At 36.8% G+C, this 26,750-nt stretch overlaps 1 protein-coding gene across 1 annotated transcript in view; it reads right to left on the reverse strand.

Moving 5' to 3' along the window:
• Positions 1 to 26,750, reverse strand: part of FGGY (FGGY carbohydrate kinase domain containing) — a 150,970-nt gene that overhangs the window by 120,114 nt on the left and 4,106 nt on the right. Inside the window, exons 2-5 of the mRNA XM_070939505.1 lie at positions 23,918 to 24,131; positions 21,479 to 21,590; positions 20,306 to 20,457; positions 10,789 to 10,877 (exon numbers count right to left, since the gene is read on the reverse strand). Coding sequence (XP_070795606.1) covers positions 10,789 to 10,877; positions 20,306 to 20,457; positions 21,479 to 21,590; positions 23,918 to 24,118 — 554 coding nt within the window. The 5' untranslated portion in view covers positions 24,119 to 24,131. The remainder of the gene's footprint in view (positions 1 to 10,788; positions 10,878 to 20,305; positions 20,458 to 21,478; positions 21,591 to 23,917; positions 24,132 to 26,750) is intronic.

Raw genomic sequence — 26,750 nt, forward strand, 5'->3', positions numbered from 1 at the left:
AACAATTATGGCAAAAAAAGCTTGTAAAATCCTGCATGGCTCACTTAACAACCACTTTAATTAGCAATGGAAATCCTGATCCCAACTGTGGTCATAAGTCAAGGATAACAGTACCTATATTCTACTATAAACTAATATTCAAATTATATTATACCATAAATACAGATGTGTGTGATTTATCATAAAACACACATTTCTTATACACTGATATGTTTCTGTAACATGTTGCCTTACAAAAGCTGCAGAAGTACAAAACCATTAACAGCATTCCCTTCTACATATTAATATACAAAATGCGAACCATGCTCAATCTTGAACAATTCTCAAGCTTAAAGATTTAAAGATTATCTTTGAATAAATGTAACTTTGACTTACTCCATTTTAAAAAACAACAAACCGAACTGTCTTTATTATTTACATCTACAAAACATCCAGCCTTCATATGGAAGTCTGTAGCGGAGTTTACAAAAGAAACCTCAATAGTTTGTACTCAAAACAAAATGTGTATGTTTTATGAGTTATGTATAACACAGAATGGTCTGGTTTGGTTCTAGCATGAATCAAAAGAAGGTCATTTTGACTGGAACTGTTTCAAACATTCTGTGCTGCTTTGGGTGATGTTATTAGAGGTTGTCTTACCTCTTGTAATTGCAATGATATAGTTTGGATTTTCCTTCCTTGGCCAGCAAAACAGGAAAAATGGGTCATGTCCTGGGTACAACTGGCTTAGGCAGAGTAGGGTCAACAAGGAATGGAGTTTCAGAGTAAAGCAGTGGGAACTTTTTAGAAACACATAGCAAAGAAAGCTGTGATATTGGACCTTACTATTTCCCCCTCACATCATGCCATTGACTGCTTACCTTGGAGATAAATCACACTTTTTTTTTTCTAATAAAGACTCTTTTTTATATAAAGTTAAATTTCATGTCTGTGAGTTTAACGATATATATGTCCTTCAAAAGAAAAACGGATGGAACATAAATACACAAAGCACCGGTGCAATCTTGGTTTCTCCTGCTGATTTTGTGAGGGCACGTTTGAGAATTCTGATGATTTTAAGATTCAGGATAGCCTTTATGACTGCAACGGATCCATATTTAAAAGAACTCTGAAAGGTCTGTTTATCAGCAGAAAAAAAAAATAGGTATGGAGTACATACTCCAGTTTATCAAGCATAAAAAATCTCCCACCCCCCAATTCTTTTTATGCCAAAGTCTGCTTTGGTTTGCTTGTATCAGTCTTCCCAAGTAAACCAGACATGAAACAGGACTAGATGACTAATTCTAGTTCATTGCAAGGCTACATTAACACAATCCTGCAAGTCTGAAGACATAAACTTCCATAGTCACTTTTAACAGTATGATCCATTAGGGCAGATCTTTCCCAATTTTCTTTCTCTGTGTGTTAAGTCACTGGGGGCTTCTAATTCTCCTGTCTGATTGTTTCCTAGGCAGCATCTCTTCCCCACTTTCCCTAAGGTCATTCAGAAATTTAATTAGAGACTGGCTACTTGAACATTGACTGTTTTGGAGTTAGTTTTAAGTGCATTTGAAATAAGTAAAAAAAAAAAAGAAGAAGAAGAATTATAAATATTTGGCTTGCAAAGTTTCCTCATTGCCTGAAAATTTGGCTTGCAAAGTTTCCTCATTGCATTCTATGAATTATATTGAGCCTTTTTATTTATGGAGACATCAGAACGCATTTAAAATAAAAGAGAATGCAAAGGCTGGTAATCAGACAGGAAAATATATTTTTTGCACATGGTGTGGCTCCTCCCTCCCTCCCTCCCTCCCTCCTTCCCTCCCTTCCTTCCTTCCTTCTTTTAATGTTCTTATTCTATCAGAAAAAAATTGAAACTTTTTCTTGCAAGGCAACCAGAAAGAGAAACAAAAACAAATAAGTACTAAAAAACATAAAGTTAATCTTTAAATACCAAGCTGGAAACAGATGCCCCATGTTTCTGTCTGCAAAATTATTTTAAATATATACAACGTAGATTAATAAAAGGTTTCCTTTAAAAAAATTTTTTAAAGAAATTCCATTTGTGTTGATGGATAGGTTGGAATTAATTTTCTGCCAGGATGTCCTCCTGCCTCAGAGGTGGTCCTTGATTTGAAAGGGATGTGGGAGAGTTTAAGAGTTATGATGAAGATTTCAAAAAGTGAACAATTCTGTTCACTTACAGAAAGTACACAATACACAAGCCAGAAAGACAATGAACAAATTATGAGAATAATAATGCTAATGGAGGCATTTTAAGAATGGAATCAGGAGACAGTAGCCACAATATTAACAATTTCAGAAATAATGGTTGCTTAGACTATGTCTAAAAGATGTTATTGAAAAAATGTAAGATGAATATTTTTTTCATATTGGATTTACAAATGAGGCTTGTAAAAAGCCTTTAAAAACTCTGTGTGATGTGACAAATGAGTTTGAAAGTTATCATTTCATCTGACTGAAATCCTAGCAAGTATTTGGATCTCTTTAAGTGCAGAAGATTAATACCTGCACTTCATGCTATTATATATATTTATATAGAGAGAGAAAAAGAGACTGACAGAAAACATACAATTCTGTCAATATTTTCGATAAGAATTATGTATTAAAAATGGAACACGAGAATTTTTTTTGCACTTCCATATTTTTTACAGCCAAAACAAAATATTTTGAGTTCTGGTTCAATGAAACACAGACTACTTAAATACTTAACCAGCCAACTTGTAAATGTCCCATTATGTACCAGCACTGGAGTTCTAATATACTTAATAATAAACTGAACATGTATAATGTCTTTGCTTTATTTGTTTAATTGGGTTTTCTTTATCTAGTTTTAGGACTTATGTGGGGACAAATCATATTTTCCTCATATGTATGTAGAAATATTGAAAATTCAAAAGGGTTCACAAATTTTTAAGTAATATGGTATATACCAAGCCCAATTTCAAGCAAACTTAAACTGTTCTCTTAGACATGGAAATTTTCTCTCTCTTATTAGCATGTACCCAACAGCATGCATCCCTATTAGATTTCTCTGAAAGTAAGTTCATACTGGTTCTGGACCTTTTGCTAATGTTTTATTAGCAGCTACAGAGTCACAGGGCAATGTATTGCAATGTATTTAGTGAAAATACACAAGCAACTTCTATTTGCATGCTAACAAAGGAAACAAAAAATATCACTGTACAGAGAGAACGTGATACAGGTAATATTACTAAATTAAATTATTACTACAATTATTACTAACATTAATAGCATAAGGGAGGAAAATAATTTTAATGAGGAAATTGAAACCCTCAGGATACATTATTTAACTTCAAAACCTTAAAATTCAAAACAGCTTCCCTAAAAAAAAATGCACGGCAAGGTGATTCATTTCTAGCAGGAGTCAAAGTGGTTAAGATCTGGGCCAAATAATTTGAAAAATAATGAGGTAAAAGCCTGATCTCAGAGAGTTTAAAGGAATGCAGACTACCCGGTGGGGGGAAAAGGCACAGCAGTTTGATTTCTTTTTTCTGCCACCTTTCCAAAGTTCATGTCTAGAATGAAGCTAAACAGCTTTTTTTGAGCTATGGCATTCAGACTTCATGAAAACAGAACACCAGACTTGCACCTCAGTTTTTTAAAAAAAGAATTTGATCTGACAGTAAAATTTCAGGCACAGTTCTCAAAAGTAACAAGATGGATAATGTGAGATACCAACGTGTTAAAAAGGTCTTTAACCAATTAATATATGAAAAATATTGACCCACAGCAGTTTCTTTAGGTAATGTCTTTTCAAGTTATTTCTATACGGGGAATTGGTAAAGGGAGCTTAGTCGCTGAATTAAATTATCCCACCCAGCATTTATTATACATAATGAAGAGGTTTTCATTTGTTTCAGTAACAGCCATGTTGAAGAGGACAACATTTTACATTGGCTTGGAGTAATTGTTTTTGGCATTTGGGAGAATTATTCATAGGTCGCTCTGCAGAAACTATAAATGGTAGAATTCCTTTACATACTGATCATTTCAAGCCAAAGAAAATGCAGAAATTGTTTTCCAGAGCAACTTATGCGGAAGACCTTAGAGTTCTGTTTTCAGTATAAACTACTTCAGACTGAGGTGTGAAAGGAGCCTGAATGGTGTAGGAGGCTAATGCCTCCTAAGGCAGCATTTAACATCCAGCTGCCTGCAATTACTGCGAGTTCAATTCTCACCAGGCTCAAGGTCGACTCAGCCGTCCATCCTTTCTAAGGTGGGTAAATTGAGGACCCAGTTTGTGGGGGCAATAAGCTGACTTTGTATAAAATATACAAAAGTATGAAGGCTATTGCTTAACGCATTGTAAGCCGCCCTGAGTCTCCGGAGAAGGGCGGCATATAAATCTTTTTTTTTTTTTAAAAAAAAGGGTGGGTGGGAGGGGCGAACAAAATATCAGAAACAAAATCAAGGTATTCATTCCTAAAGTCTCTCTCAACAATTTCATCAAGTACAATTTTCAATTAACAGAAAATTAACAGAATTTAATGAGAAGAACTTAACAGAAGAATGAGGTGTAGCATTTTGAAAATTATTTAATACATAGTTATATAGGTCATGGGAACAGCCTTCAAATATTTTGAATACAGCTCAATCATTGCAATTTACTTGACTGGCTGAAGCTAAAATAAAATAAATAACAGAGTTGGAAGGGACCTTGGAGGTCTTCTAGTCCAACCCCCTGCTCAAGCAGGAAACCCTATATACCATTTCAGACAAGTGGTTGTCCAATCTCTTCTTAAAAACTTAGTGTTGGAGCAACCACAGCTCCCTGAGGCAAGTGGGAGCATTGATTTTGCTTATCCCCTAATCTAGATTATAAATATGTCAGGATTTGCTTATATGGTAAATCCTATGCCTATTTATCTGGAATAAAATTGCCGCTAACTCACTGGGACTGCTCTATTGCTCTATTGGCATTGGATTTCATAATGCCCCAGAGCTGAAATTAATCATTTTATTAAGCAGTTGCTGCTGATATACTGTTATGATGTGAATGCAATCTGACAATGTTTGGATTAATGTGACACTAATCTTAGGGTTGTTTAATCATAATTTATTCAATAAGTTTCAATTGCTGGGCTTGTACAAGGTTCTATATCAAATCAAAGAAAGCACATTATGATTAAACACCAAAAAATAATCACAATCTCTACAAGGTATAGCACCTTCAGTTAGAATGACTGCTCTGACAATAAAATGTTCTTACTGTTTAGAATTGTTCATCATTAAAATCGTTAGGATGGCTACCGATAATGTTAAATTCCATATATAGAGGCTTTGGAGACAGTCATCAATCATCTCACTCTCAAAAAATAAAGGTGATAAAGAAGGCAAATAAATGTTAGCAAATTGTGAAGTCTGGCATCTATAAAATGATGTGATAAATAATAATAATCTGATCTTAGAATCTGCATTTAATAGCAGATTTAATAGCCCTATGCTGACAGTAATAAACAAAAGTTTAATTTTCTATTTATTCTCCATTGCTTTTACTCTTCTGTACTACTTTTACCAGAACCTATCTCTCAGGTTTGAAAAGATTAATAGATGAGTTCCTTTAGGAAATGGAGAAGAGAATGTCGGTTATTCTGTTGAGTAAGGACTTGGCATTTTTTACTCACTAATAAAAATAGTGAGAAGCCAAGCCACACAGGGTAAAATCACAGCCTCACAGCCAACAACACACACATTCAATTCCTGACTTCATTTTCCTGAAATAGAAAAGTACATACATTTCTCAAATTTCGTACCAAGCCTTCACATACCCCTAGAACAGCAGGAAATGCAGAGTGCCAATGCTATGCTCAAGGCTGGGGAAGTTAGTCACAGAAAGTGAGAAAAAGTGATTTTTTTCATATCTCTATATTTCTTGTTTTCAAAATAAAATTTACAAGCACTATTCCCTCCCCATCTCATTGAAGGGTCTTTGTTTAATAATCTATCTTAAGACGACTTTACTTTGTAAAATTAAAGACACAGTGTTTTAGATCAGTGAAACCCCTTAAATTCAGCATGACTTCATGCTTGGCTCTGAGTTCTTTGTCACCGTGGCAGCCAGCCAGCCATATACCCATTACAATTTCTGCCTCCATCTCCAACATCTCCTCTTTTCATTGCTGAACTAGTTCATTTGGTTTTCTAAAGTGAAAAGAATGTATATTTATCAATCAAGAACTGAGGCACAGTTTTTTTAAAAAAAAGAAAATTTATAAATTGTTTCATCTTGCAGATATTAGATCTTAAGGGACAACCAGTCCAAATGCTTCGACTGAGATAGAACACTGATAGATCAGCTGATTATATAGGAATAAAACACTGCAAAGGAAAAAAAAATAGAACCAAAACAAATCAGAAAATAATGTAGAAAGTATCTCAAAATCTTCCTGTTTTATATATGCTGCAAGGCACTGCACTACAATGATGATTTATAGCTTCATGCAGGGTTTCCCAACCTTGGTCAATTTAAAACAAGTGGACTTTAACTCCCAGAATTCCCCAGCCTGAATTAATGGTATGATTTTTTAGCAAGTGGCAGTAAAACAAAATGTTGCCTTTAAGCTATATAGAAAAAAAAAATGAGTACCTGTTTTACAGTTTGTATGTAAGATTCAGAAGCTTAATCTTAAAACATCTGTTTAATTAAAAACGACATTTCCTTTGTTATATACTTCGGAGTCTTACCACTTTGTGAAAAGCTGTTGAACTTGGGATGGTAAACCAACTATGTATGGTTAAAAAGCTTTATTATGTCTATCTGTACTGACCAAGAGTCACAGAACAGGAGCTAATGAGGATCTTCATAAAACTTGAGCAGTTTGGTCAAAGGGGAACACAATAGTCACTGCTTATCACACAGATCAAAAGAATGTTCCAATGGCATTGTGAGATCTAGCAAAATTGCAGGCAACACCTGCTGCTGAGGCAGATAAGTTTCAATGGCAACTTTGCGAAGAAAGGTTATACCTGGTCACAAGATCATTTTATCCCTATGAAATGACAGGTATAGCTCATTCAAACTCAGGGTGCAAATTTCACTGGGATATCATACCGACAATATGACAGCTACAAATGTTAACAAATAAAAGAGTGAAGTGAGGAGACAGCTACAGTTTCAAAAAGTTTGGCCATCATCTCAGACAAAACTAAAAGCAAATTCCAAACAAATCTGATGTTCTTGAAGGGAAAATGTTCAAAAGTCTTTTCCCAAACTGCATATCAATGAGGAAGAAATTTGTTGCTATTTGAAGGGGGCGGGGAGGCAAGTTTCTTTTATTACAAAGACAAAAATTCCAAATATAGAAGGAGGAAAATTCAATGAAAGCAACAAGAGAGCCAAAAGTCAACCAGGAACCAATCTGGGTCAGTCACTGGGACCAAAGGCTTTGTCTTCTAAGCTTTCGGGTTCGTGCTCTAGCAGATAGAAGTTCCCTGAAGACGGGATGGGCTCCAGCGTGATTCCAAAAGCTCAGAGGACAAAACCTCTGGTCCCGGTGACCAACCCAGATTGGTTCCTGCAACATTATCCAGGGACACATATATTCGGCTTCATTCATGAAATCTCAACCAATTTATAGAACAGCTGCTTGCTGAGGAGGTTTGCATGCCATGCATAGAAATTTGAGCCACTGTGTTCAACGAAGGGTCCTAAAAAACATCATCTCCAAGCTATCAATCTGAAAACTGCCAGCTCCAGGTGAAGAATTGTGTCACTGCCAGCTGAATGAAAACTTAGCCATTTGGACAAACAGAAAAGAAAAAGTTTCCAAGATAGATGAAAAGAGCAAACTGGATTAGGATATACTAATTGTTGACATGATCATGGACAGCATTAGCTGCAACTTGAAGACTGGAGAAAAGTAAAATAATAATAATGATAATAAAAACCCTTGAGACCAGAAGAATTACAAGACAAAAACCTGGACAAGATCTTTACTGCTACAAAATTTGAGTAATGACTAGGGTGTACTCAGTGCAAATGAGAAGAGGAAACAAATGAGTGGAGTTCTCGCTCAATACAGCATCGCTTAGAATCCATCAAGATGTTGCAATGCTGAGATGAACCAATACCAGAAAATCATTGCATGAAATGCACCAGTTCCATTTGATGATACTAATTTACAAACCATAAAATAAATTGGGCCCATCCTGTTTAGTCCACATTAATACTGGTATGAAATTGCTAGTAAATCCATACATCATGGTAGTGGTGATTTGGGGGGAGGGGGCAGGGGGGGCGGTTTGATGGGCATTGGGTTGTGGATTTTTCATTTCATTTCATTTCATTTCATTTTTTCATTTTATTAGATTTCTATACCGCCCTACTCCCGAAGGACTCAGGGTGGTGCACAGCCAAACAATAAAAACACATACAATACAAAATTTAAAAAATAGAATAAAATCAAATTAAATAATTTTGGCCCCGACAAATTTAAAACCCCAAACTTTTAAAACCAATTTAAAATTGAATATATAAATACTAAAAGATATTTAAAATTTTAAAAATCTTTATAAAAGAGGGGGAAAATTAGGCCAGGCCGGCCTGGTGAAATAGTAAGGTCTTTAAGGCGCGGCGGAAGGTGCGCAGATCCGGGATCCTCCGTATCTCTGGGGGGAGCTCGTTCCAGATAGTAGGTGCCCCCACAGAGAAGGCTCTCCCCCTGGGGGCCGCCAGTCGGCATTGTTTGGCTGACGGCACCCGGAGGAGCCCCTCTCTATGGGAGCGTACCGGCCGGTGGGAGGCCATTGGTGGTAGTAGGCGGTCCCGCAAGTACCCGGGTCCTAAGCCATGGAGCGCTTTAAAGGTGGTAACCAAAACCTTGAAGCGCACCCGGAAGACCACCGGGAGCCAGTGCAGCTCGCGCAGGAGAGGTGTTACATGGGAACGCCATGTCGCTCCCATTACCACCCGTGCGGCCGCACTCTGCGCCAGTTGGAGCCTCCGGGTGCTCCTCAAGGGGAGCCCCATGTAGAGAGCGTTGCAATAGTCCAGGCGGGAGGTGACAAGGGCATGAGTGACCGTGCGTAACGAGTCCCGATCCAGAAAGGGACGCAACTGGCGAATCAGGCGAACCTGATGAAAAATCCTCCCAGTCACGGCCGTCAAGTGCTCTTCTAAAGACAGCCGTGAATCCAGGAGGACGCCCAAGTTGCGAGCCCTCTCCGTGGGGGCCAATGATTCACCCCCAATAGTCAGTGATGGCGTCAACTGACTATATCGGGACGTCGGAAACCACAGCCACTCAGTCTTGGATGGGTTGAGCCTGAGCCTGTTCCTCCCCATCCAGATCCGTACGGCCTCCAGGCACAGGATTTTTAATACTGTAAGCTACATAAATTTATTAAATAAATAAATAAACCATAATTTTTTTTGCAACCAGAAATGAAAAACTTACAGTGTCTTAAAGGAAGCTTTCATTTCATTTTAAATACCTTTGCCTCTACCACAGAACACATAGAAGTATCACAAGTGGGGAGAGCATAAACTGCATGTAAATTCTTACCATTTAATCTGAATACTCATTTTCCAGCCAATTAAAAAAATTGGGCAGGGGGGCAGGGGCCACACAGTGATACTGTCCCTGGGAAGCAGAGGGAAATAATGCAGTTGCTTAGCCCTCTCTGCTGTATAATGCAACCTAAGTCTTCCTCTTTCAAAAATCAGTTTACATAAAAGTTAATTACCTCAGCATCTCCTTTTACAATTCCTGCTTTATTTTACCTCTCTCCCCTCAACACACCTAAAGGTTACATAAACAGTATAAAAATATAGAAGATCAGAAATATGTTCTTTCCCCAAAACTCCTAGGAAGAATCCAGCTGGAGACAGAATAGGGTTGAATTACAGAATATAACAATGTCCAGGCCTGGATCTTCCAAGAGGGTGGGCAGAAATTCTTCCATTTGAAAATTGGATTGCATGCAAGGCCTTGCTTGCTTCAGTCCTGGGAAAGTGGTCTCATGAGAATTGTGAAACTCAAACTTATGGCTACTATTAAATATTTTACTCCATCAAAATTAAGGCAAGAATTTTCAATATCTGCTCCTCAGGTTAGCCTTTAGATTCCATTCCCTATTTATTGATACTAGATTTATGACTTGATTTTAATAAAAACTGTCAATATTAATGCCCAGGTTTACCATGACTGCCTATTATGGCAACAGCAAATTTACTGAAGTTACCTTCATTCCAGATTTTGTTTCTCTTATTTGCGTAATATAAAAAATAGAGGAAAATATCAACGTTTTACAAATCAATATATATATACATATACATTAAACTATAAATGTTAGAATTTTGCTCTTAAAAATGCATGTTTTATTTCAAGAATTAAGAGCTTGTAAACTTTCAAACAAACAAAAAATTCATTTGGCTTTCTCAAACTCTTGGCTGTTCTCCCTCTAGTTCCAACAGAGGGTGTAAAATCTGGATTTCTTTTTACTTAAATTGAAAAGAGATGTTTTATCCCCTGTGAAATATAATACCCTAGCTGTTGTCTCCAAGAAACTGGTACTGAATTGGTCAAATTCCAGATATGTGAATGTGGAATCAGGGAACCAATAGTAACAACAATAAATTAAGAACTGAAAATGCTCACCGGAACTATTTTGTTCAGGAATGCACAATAGCAAGATAGGTTCAAGATGTAATTTAAATCATATGCAGGTGTATGTACATTGCATACAGTCAAAATAAATAAAAGAAAAAGTTGGCTCAAGAAAAGAAATGAGAAAAAACAAAACATGCCATAATATTTTGCATACCTTGCTGTGGCACCTGTTGCTTTCCATGATAAGAAATCCGGAAGATCAAAGAAGTGCCCTGCTTTTTCCCAGCAAGACTCTCGCAAATTCTGATAATTTTTGTTGGAGATAAAAAGGATAGTTTTAGCTCATATAATTTAAAAACAAATTTAAATCATATGCAGTAGCTAAGACAACACTGGTGTTCCATTCATCCAAATTTAAGTTTCATCATTCTGTACAGAATGATAAAATTCTATATAGAATTATTTGAGTTTTATTCATGTTTTGTCCTCCAACAAAAGGTATTAACAAGCAAAGCCATAGTCTATTGAAGGATGTTTTATATACTATATTTGCAACCTCCGAACATTCATTACTAAACCTCTGCAGCATGAATTACCATCACCTCTTATGTTTATATCCATGGATATATTTGTGTGTCTTTTCCATGTACTCTGAGAACTCTGCATCCCGTTCCCAAAGGAACTGGATGTCAAAATATATTTCAAGTCATAACTCTCTAAATCAGAAGTGGGCAACTGTGGCCCTTTTACAACCTGTGGACTTCACCTCCCAGAATTCCTGAGACAGTCAAGCTGGCTCAGGAATTCTGGAAGTTGAAGTCCACAGGTCATAAAGAGGCCATATTTGCCCACCCCTGCTCTAAATAATAAGCAGGAAAAGAATACCAACTTAATAATGAGTGTAGCTGTCTCTGGCATCTGCCAGTAGTGTCTCTAAAGGGCATCTAAGTAACCCCTCTTGAATTCAGTTGACCTTTATCTAATGCCAAGATAGTGCTAACAGTTAGTTGAGCAGATTCTTATGCATAGGCATGATTAGTAACAAATCAGTTTAATTGGAACTTCACAATTACTCTATTATTCTGTTGCTCCTGTCACTACTCTACTCAACTCACAGAAAACTTTTCAACAGAATTCAAGAGGGATTGGATTTGGTTCATTTGTGGCTACATAGAGACTCTAAGCTGATTCCTCTTTTGACTCCGCCCCCAGGTTTTGCCATTCCTTCTATAATTTGTTTCAGAAAGAATATTTTCACAGAGAGAACTCGATGATTCAGTTCTCTATATTTAGCTTCACATATAATAATATTTGCCTTATGATATTTTCCATATCTTGTGATTTGAATAAAAGTTTAATGTTGCTGAATTTAGTACTTTATTTCATGTAGCATCATGGGACTACCACTGTAATTACATGCATGTTTAGAGCCAGTTTAGATTAGTGGTTTAAGGCACCAGGCTAGAAACCACAAGACTGTGGAATTCTAATCCCACTTTGGCCATGAAAGCCAGCTGACTGACTTTGGACCACTCATTTTCTCTCAGCCCAACCCATCTCACAGGTGGCTGTTGTTATGGGGAAAACAGGAGGAGGAGATAGCATTAGATATGCTCAGTACTTTGAGTTGTTTACAAAAATAATAAAGGTGGGATATAAATTAAATAAATAAATAAATATAGATATCATTATCTAACTATAATTCTTAAGATCCAAAAATTAAAGAAATCAATAGGAAAAGGAACAAAAGCTGGATAGAAATGAAATAAGAATTTCCAGGCAAGAGTATTGAAAATCCTGTAAAAGTTTGTTCTTGTTCCCTTTTATTGAAGCCAGGACTAAGATGACCAGAGAGTGGTTTAGTGTCAATAGGGTCAAATGTCTGATGTAAAAGGAAAAATAAGTGGGCATATTGCATCTTTCCAAAAGCCACAATAAAAAGATTCGAAAATGAGCCCCTTGAAACACATCCAAATGATTCATTTTAGTCACCAAAATGATTCGTCACCACTGGGTTAGATCAGAAAAACACATCAGTTTTTGCTATATGTTTTCACACTAACAGTAAGTTTTAAATATACCAACCTGATCACAAAAGTCATTCTATTACTTGCAATACTCCACACAATTAACAAGTGTACTGAAACTACCCTAATGCAGTTTTCAGTAGAGCAAGTCATTTCCATAGCTCCAGATTTATTTGTTATTCAATGGAACCCAAGTATAGTTGGCCTCCTTTTCCCAAATATCTCTTTCTTCATGGAAATCACCATTTAGACATTTTTTTTTAAATGGCTATTTTGAAAGCACTGACTAGTCCAGGGGTGTCAAACACACGTCGTAATGGCATCGCCACGTGACATAACAGGACTTTTTTCCGCTTTGCTAAACCGGGCACGGGCGCTGGGCGGGACCAGCACATGACGCATCCGGGCCGCAAATTTGACACCCCTGGACTAGTCTATTCCAAGTAGTTAATCAGTTGCAAATGTGATCATAATAACTTACTCTCCTGTTCTATCTACTCAGCAGACAATATTTTGATCAACTTCTTACTAGAAAGTGACATGTCAAATCACTTACATGTTTTCCAAGAAACAGAGCTGAGATCACAGAACACAAGGACCTACAACTTTAACAGCAGACACTGAGACAGACTTAATACACTGCAGCTAGAAAGCATTTCATTATCTATGTTAAAAATATCACTTTGCTGATCTTTTTTAATGATGTTGACTTTAAGAAATAAACCTTTTTAAAGAAATGAAACTAATCATCCTTCTGCTTTTTTGAATATTTAAGAAACACGATAGGTTTTAGACAATTGAAGATTTAAATCTGTTCCTTCCATTCCCACAAACTTCATATTTATTTCTGTAAAATTATTCATATTCTGCCTCCACTGCTGATTTGAGGGGGCTCACAACTTCATAAAATCAATTAAACACTACAATCCTAAAAATGGTCAATGTATAAAAAGATGCTACTATCATAAAAACATAAGTCAGCATCAACCAGTAATAAAATCAATGTTAAAGATTAGATTTCAATGGAGAGAGATACATTCCAAATTACTTAATACTTTATGCTTTGTGACAAAGAATTGTTTTAGCTGCCTTTCTGACTCTCCAAGGGAAGCAAGCTGAGAATGAGAGGACTGCGATTGAAAAATCTTAAGGACTTTGTACAGCGAATCTATTATATACACAAAGGTGGAAGATATACCAATGGAGAAAGATGGCAGAGCTTCCTGGGATGACTAAATTTACTTGTTTGACCAAGGAGGGAACAAAGACAGGAAATGTATGGACTTTTTGCTGAAAGGGATTTACTAATTAAAAAGAGTTGCTTGTGGGAAGAAGCATGATATGTAATTTGGGAGGGAGGAGATGGTAACTATCATGTTTATAAGTACTGCAAAGATGGGCAGTCGCTTCTTTAGATATCTTTCTTTTCCTTTTGTTATCTTTTTCATATCTCTTTTTTCTACTTTTTAATTTATGTAGTTTTTTAATCTTACTGCAAAACCTGCTTCTAACAATATATAAAAAGAGAAACCTATTTTGAGATCCCTGTTCTACTAAGATCCCAGGCTGGAGACTACTGGCAGCTTGTCCTCTTGGCCAGCTCATCCTGGATGAGCAGATTCTATGCAAAGCAGGAAGCATTAGAGCCCATTGTAAGACATTATTATTACCTCTGTAAAACATGTAGTCCTCAACTTGCGATCAAAACTGAGTCCAAAATTTCCATTGATAAGTAAGACAGTTGTTAAGTGAGTTTTCCCCATTTTACGACCTTTTTTTGCCACAGTTGTTAAGTGAATCACCGCAGTTGTTAAATTAGTAATATGCTTGTTAAGTGAATCTGGCTTCCCGGTTGGTTTTGCCTGTCAGGTCAAAAAAGGTGATCCCATGACCCCGGCACACTACAACTGTCATAAATACATGCCAGGTGCCAAGCATCCAAATTTTAATCCCATGACCATTGGGCTGCTGCAAGTCGTAAGTGTAAAATGCAATCACAAGTTGCTTTTTTCAGTACTGTTGTAACTTTGACCGGTCACTAAGTGAATGGTTCTAAGTTGAGGGCTACCTGTGGTGCAGTGGTGGTATTCAAATTTTTTTACTACCGGTTCTGTGGGCGTGGCTTGGTGGGCGTGATGTGGCTTGGTGGGTGTGGTTTGGTGGGCATGACAGGGGAAGGATACTGTAAAATCCCCATTTCCACCCCACTCCAGGGAAAGGATACTGTAAAATCCCCATTGCCACCCAACCCCACTAACCTCTGTTCTCCTGTGCAGGGCAACAAAAGAAGACCCAGCTGATCAGCTGGGACTCCGATCAGCTGGGACTCAGACGGCAGTGAATAGATGGGGGCGGGGCCAACCAGAGGTGGTATTTACCAGTTCTCCGAACTACTCAAAATTTCCGCCTCTGCTGTGGTGACCATACAAGTCATTTCCCTTAGCTAAGCATTAATCATGGCATTCCTCCCTCTTTAGCCTTCTATCTGCCCAATAATACATAGTAATCTAAACATTTGGAAAGAGAATCTAGTCCTCGATCTCCTATTAAAAACATGCTGAATTTGAAGCAAATTCAAGCAACTATACCTCAGGTATGACTTCATTCAGATTATAGTGGTTGCTTTTCAAGGAACCTTCTTTCTATTCCCCACCCCCTCAAAAAACCCCTGATTCATCAACATGGGGATAGGATCAGAACAACTAAGTGAATATTCCTTAATTGGCAGCAGTTGGCATGTAGAATTGCAGCTAAGGGAAGATTTGATGATTATATAATTCCGCTCTCCAGAAGGAAGAAGGTTCAACACAAATCAAATCACATTCTTAACAGAGAATGTGGGTGAAAGTGGGAGTTGAGGAGAGTAATTGGAAGTGGGCAAAACAGCATTATTCTAAAAATAATTGCCAGGCACAAGGTCTGCAAAATAAAGCCAGATTGGAAAGAGGGAGAAAAAAAAATAACATCAACCTGTTTATTTAGCACATATAAAAATAAATTTTAAACTATTATCAACCTACTCCCAGAGCACAAATAGGGAGAAAGAAAACTGAAAGGCTTCAAACATTGGTTTACCATACCTGGCTATTCAGATGTGAATATTGAATATATCACAAATATTGTGATAATTTCTGATGCATCACAAGGAAAGAAAAATCACACATACTGAACAGTTCAAGGTCAGCGCAAACCATTTAGTTCCCCAAAATAGAGCAGCACATAATGCTCTTCTCTCAAATCCAAAGCTAGTAGTTATTTTGGCATTTGAAGCAAAACAAAAAAACTCAACCCTCACAAGTACTTCTTCCCTTCTGAGATTAAAAATACCATAACACTTATAATGAATTAAATGATAATTTACAGTCCCTTTTATAGTACTTAAGATAAGCTGCCGGAGGCAACTGCTTCTGACTACTTAATGAAAAAGGGAAAGAGAGGAATAAAAAAGGATAAAAGGAAGAAGATAGCAGAAATATACCAGGCATTTCAAAGAAGATGAAGAAAGCAGCAATGTGAGAGGAAAAATAATTATTGCATGTAATTGCCATTTGATTATTAATTGTCAAGCTATTATACTCTGACCTTTTACCCTGTGGAAAAAGCATGGGAAGGAAGATCTCTTTCCTTTCATGTATTAAATGAAGTGCGAATGAAGCTTTTAAAATCAATTTAGGAACATATCTAGTCTAATTAGTAATTCAATCTCTCTAATCTAAACAATCAGAAATATTCAGTCCAGACTGCAGGTGCCTAATAATTATCCAGCATATTACAGATTGCACCACCATTATAGAAAGAAAACGTAACAAATACTTTTTGGTATAATGCAATTCAACAACCAAGGGTTAAACATAATAACAAACAATAAATAGAACTAAAATTCAAGAATTCAATGGCCTACAGAGAGAAACCAATGACATCGCTCAGGATAGTCTTCCTTATGATTTTTCTAAGAGAAAGCCTACTGAACACTTCTTGTTTTACATAAAAATCAGAGCCTGGTTTCCTAATTTGGTTAGCCCAAATCTAAGACAGGTAGGAACAGTGGTAGGAACAAGAGACAATCAAAACTTCCAGAGATTAATTTTATATGCCCAAGAAACTGGAGAGAACGAGATTGCTTACTTCTTAGTGTGAGGAAACAGAGTCTATTTATTCAGTGAGTTACATGAATGAATGAGTGATTTGAAGTTGTTGGTATCATCTTATTTCTGCATGTTTATTTAAGATATACAAATCCTTTGTATTAAAAAGAATGTGAGAGCACACCGTGAATTTTACTTTCAAACAAACTATGTCGAATTCTGTGAGAGTAGGGCAGCTATATAAATCTGTTTAATAAACAAATAAAAGATAGATATTGAGCTAGCTACCAAGACTCACGAAGTTCCATGAAAATAATTAATTATAGAATAGTTTTTCCACAATTAAAGAAACAAACTATGTACAGAGAGATATAGTTAGTTTATTTATTACATACTCAGTAGGAATACAATCTGATCCTGTATCTTATAATACTAAGGAAAGTTATCCCTAGGAATTACAGAACCTTAGCTGTGGCTTTCTACCACCAATAATGGAAACCAAATCCTTGCCATCTGATTTTTTTTTTTTTTTGTTCTAAATTTGAAGCATGGTAAGCATTTTTAAGCTTAAGTTTCAGCAATTAAAATTAACATTCAGCAATTGTTGGCACTATTCCCTTTCTTCTTCCACTATGGTGCTAAGTGACAATATATCTTTTCTGGTAACAAAGGGATGAGATAAGCTGATTTATCTCAGCCCTTTAAGCAAGTCAGGATCGAGAGATGCAGGTAGTCCTCAACCTATGACCGCAATTAAGCCAAAAATTTCTGTTGCTAAGCAAGACAGTTGTTAAATGAATTTTGCCGCATTTTACAACCTTTCTTGCTACAATTAAGTAATTCAATTAAGTGAATCACTGCAGCTGTGAATCTGGCTTCCACATTGGCAAATAGTTCCTTTTGTAATAAGTTATATGAATCAATAAAAAATTGATTGAAAAAAAAAAGAAAGAAATCAGAACATTACATATAATCTACTCTAAAACAGCCACCAAAAATTTGTGAATTGTTTCAAAGATATACTGGGATATCAGGTCATCCATCCAGAAGGCTTATTGCCTCCAGAAAAAAATATTAAATAAAAAAAGCTTCTGAGACTCATGAAATTCCATAAAATTAAGCCATATATAAAGGCCACTTCAGTCGATGCAGGTGTTAATTCTCATTTGGCAGAATGCATGTATTTCCAGTTTGGGCAAAAGGATAATCAAAAAGGGAGCAAATAAAGCAGCTTACTCTCTTGAAATTTTTTCTTCCCCAAACTCTCCACTCGGCAGGTGGGGAAGACAAAGGGTCAGGCAGAATAGTATTAGCTTGCTTTATTCCCTCTACACCATACCACACCTTCTGACAAGCAAAGTCAATATAGAAGCCAGATTCACTTTACAACTGTGTTACTAAGTTAACAACTACAGAGCAGAGATATTGGAACAGAAAAGATTTCAAGAGAGTAATCTGTTTGCTCTTAAGTCAAGAATTATGAGATCACATTAACAGCAGGAAAGGATCAGGTAAAGAAGATTGCCTACAGAAATTGCTTGCTTTGTTTCTTCCCACTTCCCTTGGTCAGTGGAAAGATTGGAGAGGAAGATTTCAAGAGAGTACTGTGATCTATCTATTTGCCTAGTTCACCCACCATTCTCAGCTCTGGGCTGACTGCACATATAAGTATTAATTCAAAGAAACTGTTTTTTTCTCCTTGTAAGAATCTTCTTCTTTCTCATCCAAATAATCTTCAAAGAATCATAACTTACATTCCTTTTATAAGGTAGTTAGGTAAGGCATTTTACATAGTAAACAAAATCATATAAAATGTTAATTAAGGAAAATTATTACTAGAATCCATAGAATGGATAGATATAACAGCCATAAAAAAACAACAATAGATTACACTACCCCACCAGTTTAGAAAGAATTATATTTTTACCATCAAAAATAACAAACCCTATTATTTCTTTCATTGGTAGGCAAGAGAATGACATACAACTTCCCATTCATCTATACTTGATATTATCCTATATCCATAACATTAAACTTGACATGCCACAGGCTTGTATTTTCATACTTATTTATTTTCTACAATTTTCTCCTTGAAGCTATTACCCTAAACAGTGAACTTCATCTCTTTACTGCTTCTAGTTACCATGAAATAGCAAGTATAGAAACCCAAAACTTTTTTCTAAACCTCTTATAAATTATTCAAACACCACTCGGTGTGGAGCAGTTTAAGTGAATATCCATACCGTATATCATAACAGGATCTTCCTGTTATGCTAATTAACTCCTATCAATATGAATTTTTCATTCTTAGCTTCTGCCAGTTAACTCTGTTGATCTTCACCAGCTCCAACTAATTCCACTGTATGTTAAGAATCAGAAAAAGAGACTTCAGCTCTTAGAAACTGGCAGGGCGCAATTTACACTGGCCTTTATTAAAAGACAGAAAACATCACTGAAACCAAATGTAGAAGCCAGGCTAGTGAGGCCTATAAAAAATTCAAAAGGTACAAGGTTTTTTTTTTCCTTTTCATCTGATACTTGATGTTAAAAACTTCTGTATCAGCCTGTACCAATGGTGGGTTGCCCCCGGTTCGCACCGGTTCTATAGAACCGGTAATAAAACTGGCGGGAAGCTCCGCCCACCCACCGACCCCGATGCCATCAAAACACTTCTGCGCATGCACAGAAGAGCGCTCAGCCCCGCTGCGAACTGGTAGTAAAGGTAAGTAGAACCCACCCCTGGCCTGTACCAAAAAAAAGGTAAATTAACGAAGACATTAGACCAGGGGTGTCAAACCTGATCGCATTGCGGGGCATATTGTGACGTATCAGGATGTTTTTTTACCTTTGCTGAATCAGGATGGGCGTGGCCTGCATGGGCCGTATCCAGCCCGCAGGCCACCAGTTTGACATGTCTGCATTAGACTGTTACTGTATGTGCAAACTGACTTTCATACAGATAAAACAAATCAACTTAAATGGAAATTTTACGGATTACAGGTAGTCCACAACTTGCCTGCTATTACAGACATGTCATGACATGGTAAACCCATGGTAAACTTCAACTGAAGATGTCTAGTCTATTCTAACCTTTCCAGAAATATAGATATTTGAAAATGTATTGATAGTTTGAAAATACTAAAAGTTCTCTGTATTTTAAAAAGCTACTTATTTTCTGGGCAGATGTTATTTTGACAATAATTATCTGCACTCTAAGAATCCATGTCTCTTAAGTACTGTTTATGTATACTACAAAATTCTATAGTCTTTTCAATCCAATGCACTGTCTAGAGATCTTATATGTAGCAGTTCCATTTTTCTTTGCATTTCTCAATTAGAAATGTACATCTTTCAAACTGAAACATTCTGCCTTGCCTCTTATAATAAGATACCAACAGTGAAATCAAAAGTGCCTCTCAGCACTTTTGCCAACATGCTTTGCACAGAAGGCTAAGAAGAGGACCAGGTTAAAAACAATGATTGGCTAAGTCAGCTGGAGATATTGGCTGGAGCATTAACAAGAAGCAGATTGAGAACGATTGATACACAGGTTAGAAGATTCTTGGCAAAGAAGCTTTCCTGACAAAAATGTCAAAGCCTATTGAATTCTTGAACTCACTTCTTTCATCCATAGCAATTTAGGTGGCTGCATTTCAACTGACATCACACCACCAACAAAGGACAGCACACTATGCTGTGTCTCATTGATGCGTGTTCCTTGATTAGCTGCACGATGGTCCATCCACATGATGATGTTTCTTTTGTGTTCTCCTTATAAAACAAAAATCAAATCAGTCATTGTTTCCATTAAAATATTTAGTACACATATTCTCCTCTCCAGATACTATCCATACAAAGATATGCTTTTTTCATTAGAAATGGGCACCGTACCTATAATTACAATATGTTTAAACAGATCACAAAAATAGTCACACATGACTGCTGTAACTGGGCACAACTGCAATTAAGAAAATTCAATATTGACAGGTGATCCACCCCTTTTTCTGATTATACAAAAGAAATGTACAGATTCTGCCTTCCTGCTGACTGCATTAGCAATTATAAATGCTAAAATTAAACAGAAAATAGATGTAAAACAGAATCTAAACCAACATAGCCATGTTCCAATACTTCTTGTCATTAGTTACTGTTTGTCCATTGGCAGCCTTTAGCATATCACTTCAAAGTTAGAATCGCCATCTGAGTACAAAAATATTTTGGAAGACATTCCTTGGTTTCATTTTTGAGTTGTTTGTTTGCTTATTTGTGGTTTTGTGTGTGTGTGGCTTTTTCCATCTTGATGTCTTTACAGATGTCATTGTAACAGCTTTCTAAAATTCTTTGTTAAGATCTTTCCTGAAATTTCTGTATTTCTTGGCTTCAGGTTCTCTTCTCTTCCTGATAATTTTCATGGTTTGTTCTAACATCTAGCTTGATTTCTTTTGGGGTTTTTTTAAATTTGGCAATTTTTCCCATATTCCTCATTAACAATTTCTTTAAGTTCATTCACTCTTTCTGAGACAAATTCCCTCTTTGTGTTCACACTTTCACCTTCTAGTTCACTTAACTTTTTACTCTAGATAAAACTTGAAAACAAATTTTCATAAAAATATATGAAAATCCTATATACTTAAATACAAACATTTTAATCACATCTATCTGAAAGGTGGATAATTCGCTATCAGCACAATTTATAATTGAATTTATCCTGGCTATATTATTATTGCCCTGATTTTATTTTTAAATTGTCATTTTACTATTGCAAATCTTAGTCATTATTTGAAGGTTTTACCTTCAGAGTTGACTGCCAAAGGCTGAAAATGGCTATCCAGAACAACAAGGGAGCAGGTAGCATCAAAGCCAAGCCCTCGAATCTGGGAAATATTTATTCCTCGAGTAATTTTCTGTGAAAAAAAAAATGCATAGCTCACTTTTCTATTCATTGAGGCACACAAAACAGCTAACAGTGTATAAAGCTGAAGTTCAAATTAAATTCCTTCAAATCTGAACATAGACAGCATTGTACATAGATAGTATAAATGCCGACACTATAGGATTATCTAAATAACTATATCAGTTTGGACTGTTGGTTACTTTACCCATTGTTGAATTCACTCTTTTTAAAATCCACAGAAATCCAGAATCCAAGACCACAAAATAAATACATATTTCCTTTACATTTAACTGGTTGATTATATATTATAATGGAGATCCATGAACTTGTATTTGTTGGTATATTGGTCAATAATGGGAATGAAACTATTAAACAAATGGTATGTACAGGTTGGTTATTGTGATTGTCAAAAATCCACTTCCAGAAAAAATAAATTGAAGATAAAACTTCAATAATGTTTTCTTACTAAAAATCTCATTGTTTTGATGAGCTCTCATCCAAAAGTCTTCTCAAGATGTTTTTCCCAGTTGTTTCACTGTGAGATCTGAGGAGAGATCTGTTAATGTAAATTATTTCATGGATATACTATTGTTTACCTGGAAGAATTTAACTGATTTACAAACAACAACAACCCAGTTTAAGAAACATTCATTTAATCTGAGTGACAATAGGTGTTCAAAGTCTCAGATACTTTTCTGATGCAGAGAGCCTCAGAGTGGGCCTTGAGGGAAATATTCAGAAGCCCTTACAGAAACAAACTTGGCAAACTATTTCTTAAGGTTTGGGTAATATCAGAAGAGACTCACAGTGGCTTTTCTCTAAATCATTAGGATATAAGAAAGAGGAATGGAAAAACATAATGAAACTTGCATGATTGATATCAGCCCTTTAAGGTTCTCCAGATGAGAAATCAACTCTACAAGAAAACTAATCTTCTAAGTATGATGGTCCATCAGTGTCCTTCTCCAGCTGCACTTAAAATGCATCCAGCTACATTTTAAAAGGTTCCAGTTCTCTGAAAGCTATAAAATTAGGCCCAAAGAAATGAAGGCGAACGGATGAAGGAAATTGGCAATTGGCTCACTGTGAGGATCGAGAAGCCGTTTCCCACCCCCAAATAAAAAACAAATATTAATGCCAGTGAAAATTTCCTTTTCAATAGTGTAAGTTAAAATCACTCTTACCTTTTATACACTTTGTAAATCAGATTACTAGAGTGTAATAGCAATATATTTAATCTTCAAGTTAAATAGGAAAAGAGAGGGAATATGTAACGAAGAGAAGGTCTCTACTCTTATTTCATTATTCACATAACAATTGTTCTGGCTTCAACCCTCTTAGGACACTCACTCAATAGCATGGCTCATGAATGTTTAAAAAGACTGATCAATAATAAGAGAACAATGAACTGTCCACCCACAAATTACCAAGAATCTCATGCATATTTAAAAAGCCAACCTTAGAACATCGGCTGGTTTGGGTCCACATCTTTTTCAGCGGTCTAAAACACCTTACTGTCCCCAATGTCCATTACTATTTCAACCCATAGTATCCACATTAAAGCAAAGGAGCCAGAACAGAATAATAAACTTCTATTTTGCATTCATTATTTAATTTCCAGGTTACTTTTCTATTACAATGTATATACAGTTACAAGATATAAACATATGAATGCCTCTTAATCATCTTCAGGAAAATTTATGCATGCTTTTATCTGATCATGTGCTCAGAATCACTTTTTAAAATTTAAAAAACAACTTGGTATTTTTTCTGCCTTATTGGATAAAAAAATACAACTTCAAGATATAAATTTTGCAACAGAAACCCAGCACATTTCAAAACTGCCATGAGTTAGAAAAAGATTAAAGCTCTCCATGCGCCCCCACCCAGCAAAGTAATTAATGAATAAATTGCCCAATAAATGAAGATACCCAGTCCAATAGCATCTATGCTGTTTTTAATAGAACTTTGTTACATACTGTATATTGGAAGGGAATTAAAACCCGGCTAGCAACATAGGGAGAAGACATTGGATACAGAAATAGAGAAAAAGAATGCAGCTATAATTGACGAAAGACACATTACATTGTCCATGGGGTCGCGATGGGTCTGACACGACTTCACAACTAACAACCACAACATTTTTTCAGAAGCTTCTGTCAGTCTTTAAAGCATGGCTATCATACAGACAAACATAAATAAAAAAGCCAAAATTTTGTGAACTTAACAGCGAAAAGACGTCACATTGCAATCATTTTCAAAGACAGTCAACTTCTTTCAAATAATTAGATAGGATTCCTCAAAGCATGTAGCCATTCATTCACACTATGTCCCTACCTTTGTGACTATACAACAAGCTGCCCAAATGTCATCAGAGGATTGTTCATAATAGTCAGGTTGTGGTGCCCAAATTTGAATTGGATGGTCTGCATAAGCCACTACCGTGCCAAACTGGTCCACCAAAGCTGCACGGACACTTGATGTGCCAACATCAATTCCAACATAGTAATTTACTGGTCCCAGGTTCTCACTTTGCATTTTGAGCAGGCTTCTGGAAAACAGGGAAATAAAAATTGGATTTGTAAAAGACACCTGATTTAGACAGCCTCACATTGGAGAACACTTGCAAAGCTTTGCAGCAAATTCTTAACGTAAGTGTACAATTTGAAATTGATAAAAAATTTGGTAATGCTGCATAGAATATTTATTTAGTTAACAAGTCATTTATTTTAAAAACATCTGTACCATTCAGTCCAAAGATTCTGAATAGTATACAGTATAATAATATAACTCAATCTTAAAGCAACATACTAAACAGCTCAATTAATATAATTAAAACTCATTTAGAGTAAAATAAACAATGCCCTCCCTAAAGCTTAGACACCAAAATGTTGCAGTTCTGGCACCATATCTGGATGCTGTGTGAACCTGAATGTGAAGGACCCAACTCTAGCTCAATTCTACCAAGATCAAATGGTTGTGTTTATTAGGGTTCCCTAGACCTGGCAATTGTCCATCTTTATTTGTGGATGGGACCACACTTCTCCTCTCAACAGTGATATACAATCTTGGGTCTTCTTGAATTCTCAGTTCCTGCTCAAAGAGTAGATGGCACTATGGACAAGGAGGCCTTCACATTGTTTCTTCTCTAAAGTCCCTCAAAGATCCAGTTCAAGACTATTAAAGTACCTACAGCTTGATTTGGGGTTGTGATGTAAACATGAGTATAATCAGCATACTGGTGATACTTCACACCAGATCAAAGGATGATCTCTCCCATTAGTTTCCTACAGATGTCAAATAATGTTTGGACCAAGCTCTGGGAATCACAATAATAGAATAACCTTTGAATTGATTGCTTTTATCTCATTACCATTACTACTACTACTATTACTATTACTGACTAGAACTTGCCCACTCTGTGAGGAACTAAACCAATGATGAAAGTACATCTAAACCATGTAAGGGAAACACTATTTTGGAAGATTTTGAACAATATTTAAAGGTCTAATAAGACCAAGAGGGATATACTCCCCACATCCAAGTCCTGATGAAGGTAATTTCCTAGAGCAATCAATGTCTTTTTTATCTCACACCAGGATCTGAATCTCAAATTAAAATAATTAATTATAAAGAATGTACTTCTTCTGTTGTTCTTGGTTGCCATCACTTTCTCAACAATCTTCACCACAAAGAAAAAGTTGGAAACACGAATTAATACAACTGAATTAAGAGATGGCCTCTACAACAGAGTCCGTTGCCTCTTTCTAAACAATAATCTTCTCCCAGAAATTATTCATCAATTTCCAAATCCCACTACTAGCACATCTACTACTAGCACTACTAGTGTCTCTGTCTCTGACTCTCTCTCTCCCCCCTCCCTTCGGGCGACCGTCCTTCTCCCCACTCCTCTGGTGATGCCCTGGCCAGCCGTGGCTGAGCCGGGAACGTGTGCATGCACAGGGAGACCCTCCCCAAGCAAGCGCCAAAACTTAGGAGGGTCTTAACAGGACGTGGCTTCTCTACTACACTAATGCTCCAGCCATCGCCTTGCTGTTTCATCCCCCACCCCGGCAGCTCTTCAGCCGAGTGCGGAGGGTGCAAACTCCAGCCTGAAGTGGCAGGAAGCGAAGGCTGCCTTACGTGCAAATGTCACATGAAGGCAGGAAAACAGGGAAGCTTCGCTCCTGCACTCTACTCCTCCTCCCACTCCCGTGACGCCATGGCCAGCTGTGGCTGAGCCGGGAGCATGCGCACGCGCGGGGAGACCCTCCTTAAAGCAAGCCGCTGCCAGCCTCGTGCGCACCTTTCCTGAGCTTCGGCGCTTGCTTGAGAGGGTCTCCCCACACGTGCGCATGTTCCGGGCTCAGGGGGGAGGAGAGTGCAGGAGCGAAGCTGCCCTGTACCTGCCTTGGTGCCACATTTGCGTGTAAGGCAGCCTTCGCTTCCTGCCACTTCTGGCTGGAATCAAAATAAAAGAAATAAGAAGGACGAGGGGTGGGGCCAACCAGTGATGGGACAGGAAGCCACGGCAGAGGGCCCAAAGAGCTGCATGCGGCTCCGGAATCGCAGATTGCTGACCCCTGGCCTAGGACATGTGAACCTTGGCCACCATATACCCTCAGCCAGAAATGTGACCATTCTTCAATACTAAAGATAATTCTTCTGTAGTAGATTGATATGTTTGTAAATGTGATCATAACACATTTTAAACACCCCTCAAATTATTGCACCCCTAGAAACCTACTTGAGCCTGTTTGTTCACCAAGCAGATCATTATCAGTTTCACAAATAACCGTTAGCAAGTGGACTATGTCACAATATAGTTATAACACAGACAAATATTACAGTCTGTATATACAGACAGTAAATATTTACCACCTTTTCACTACTAATAATTAGTTTAGAGTCAAAACATTGCTGGTATAACAAGCAATCCTACAATGACGAAACATGGCACTTTGTGTTTTAGCTACTTTTTAATAAAAGCTTGTGACTATGAAAATTAAAAGAAAATTATATGTACAGATTTTCTGTTAACTCTTCCAGAAATTATTTTTAAAAAGCTCAAAATTAAGTCAAACCTCTGCAGTAGTAGAATTTCTCAGCCCAATATTGCATTTATTTTTAAATTCTCCTCTTTACTGTTAAAACAGTTTTTAAGCTTTCT

This window comes from Pituophis catenifer, unplaced genomic scaffold (assembly GCF_029215685.1).
Source record: "Pituophis catenifer annectens isolate HBS135680 unplaced genomic scaffold, rPitCat1.0.hap2 SCAF_3, whole genome shotgun sequence".
Classification (NCBI taxonomy): domain Eukaryota; kingdom Metazoa; phylum Chordata; class Lepidosauria; order Squamata; family Colubridae; genus Pituophis; species Pituophis catenifer.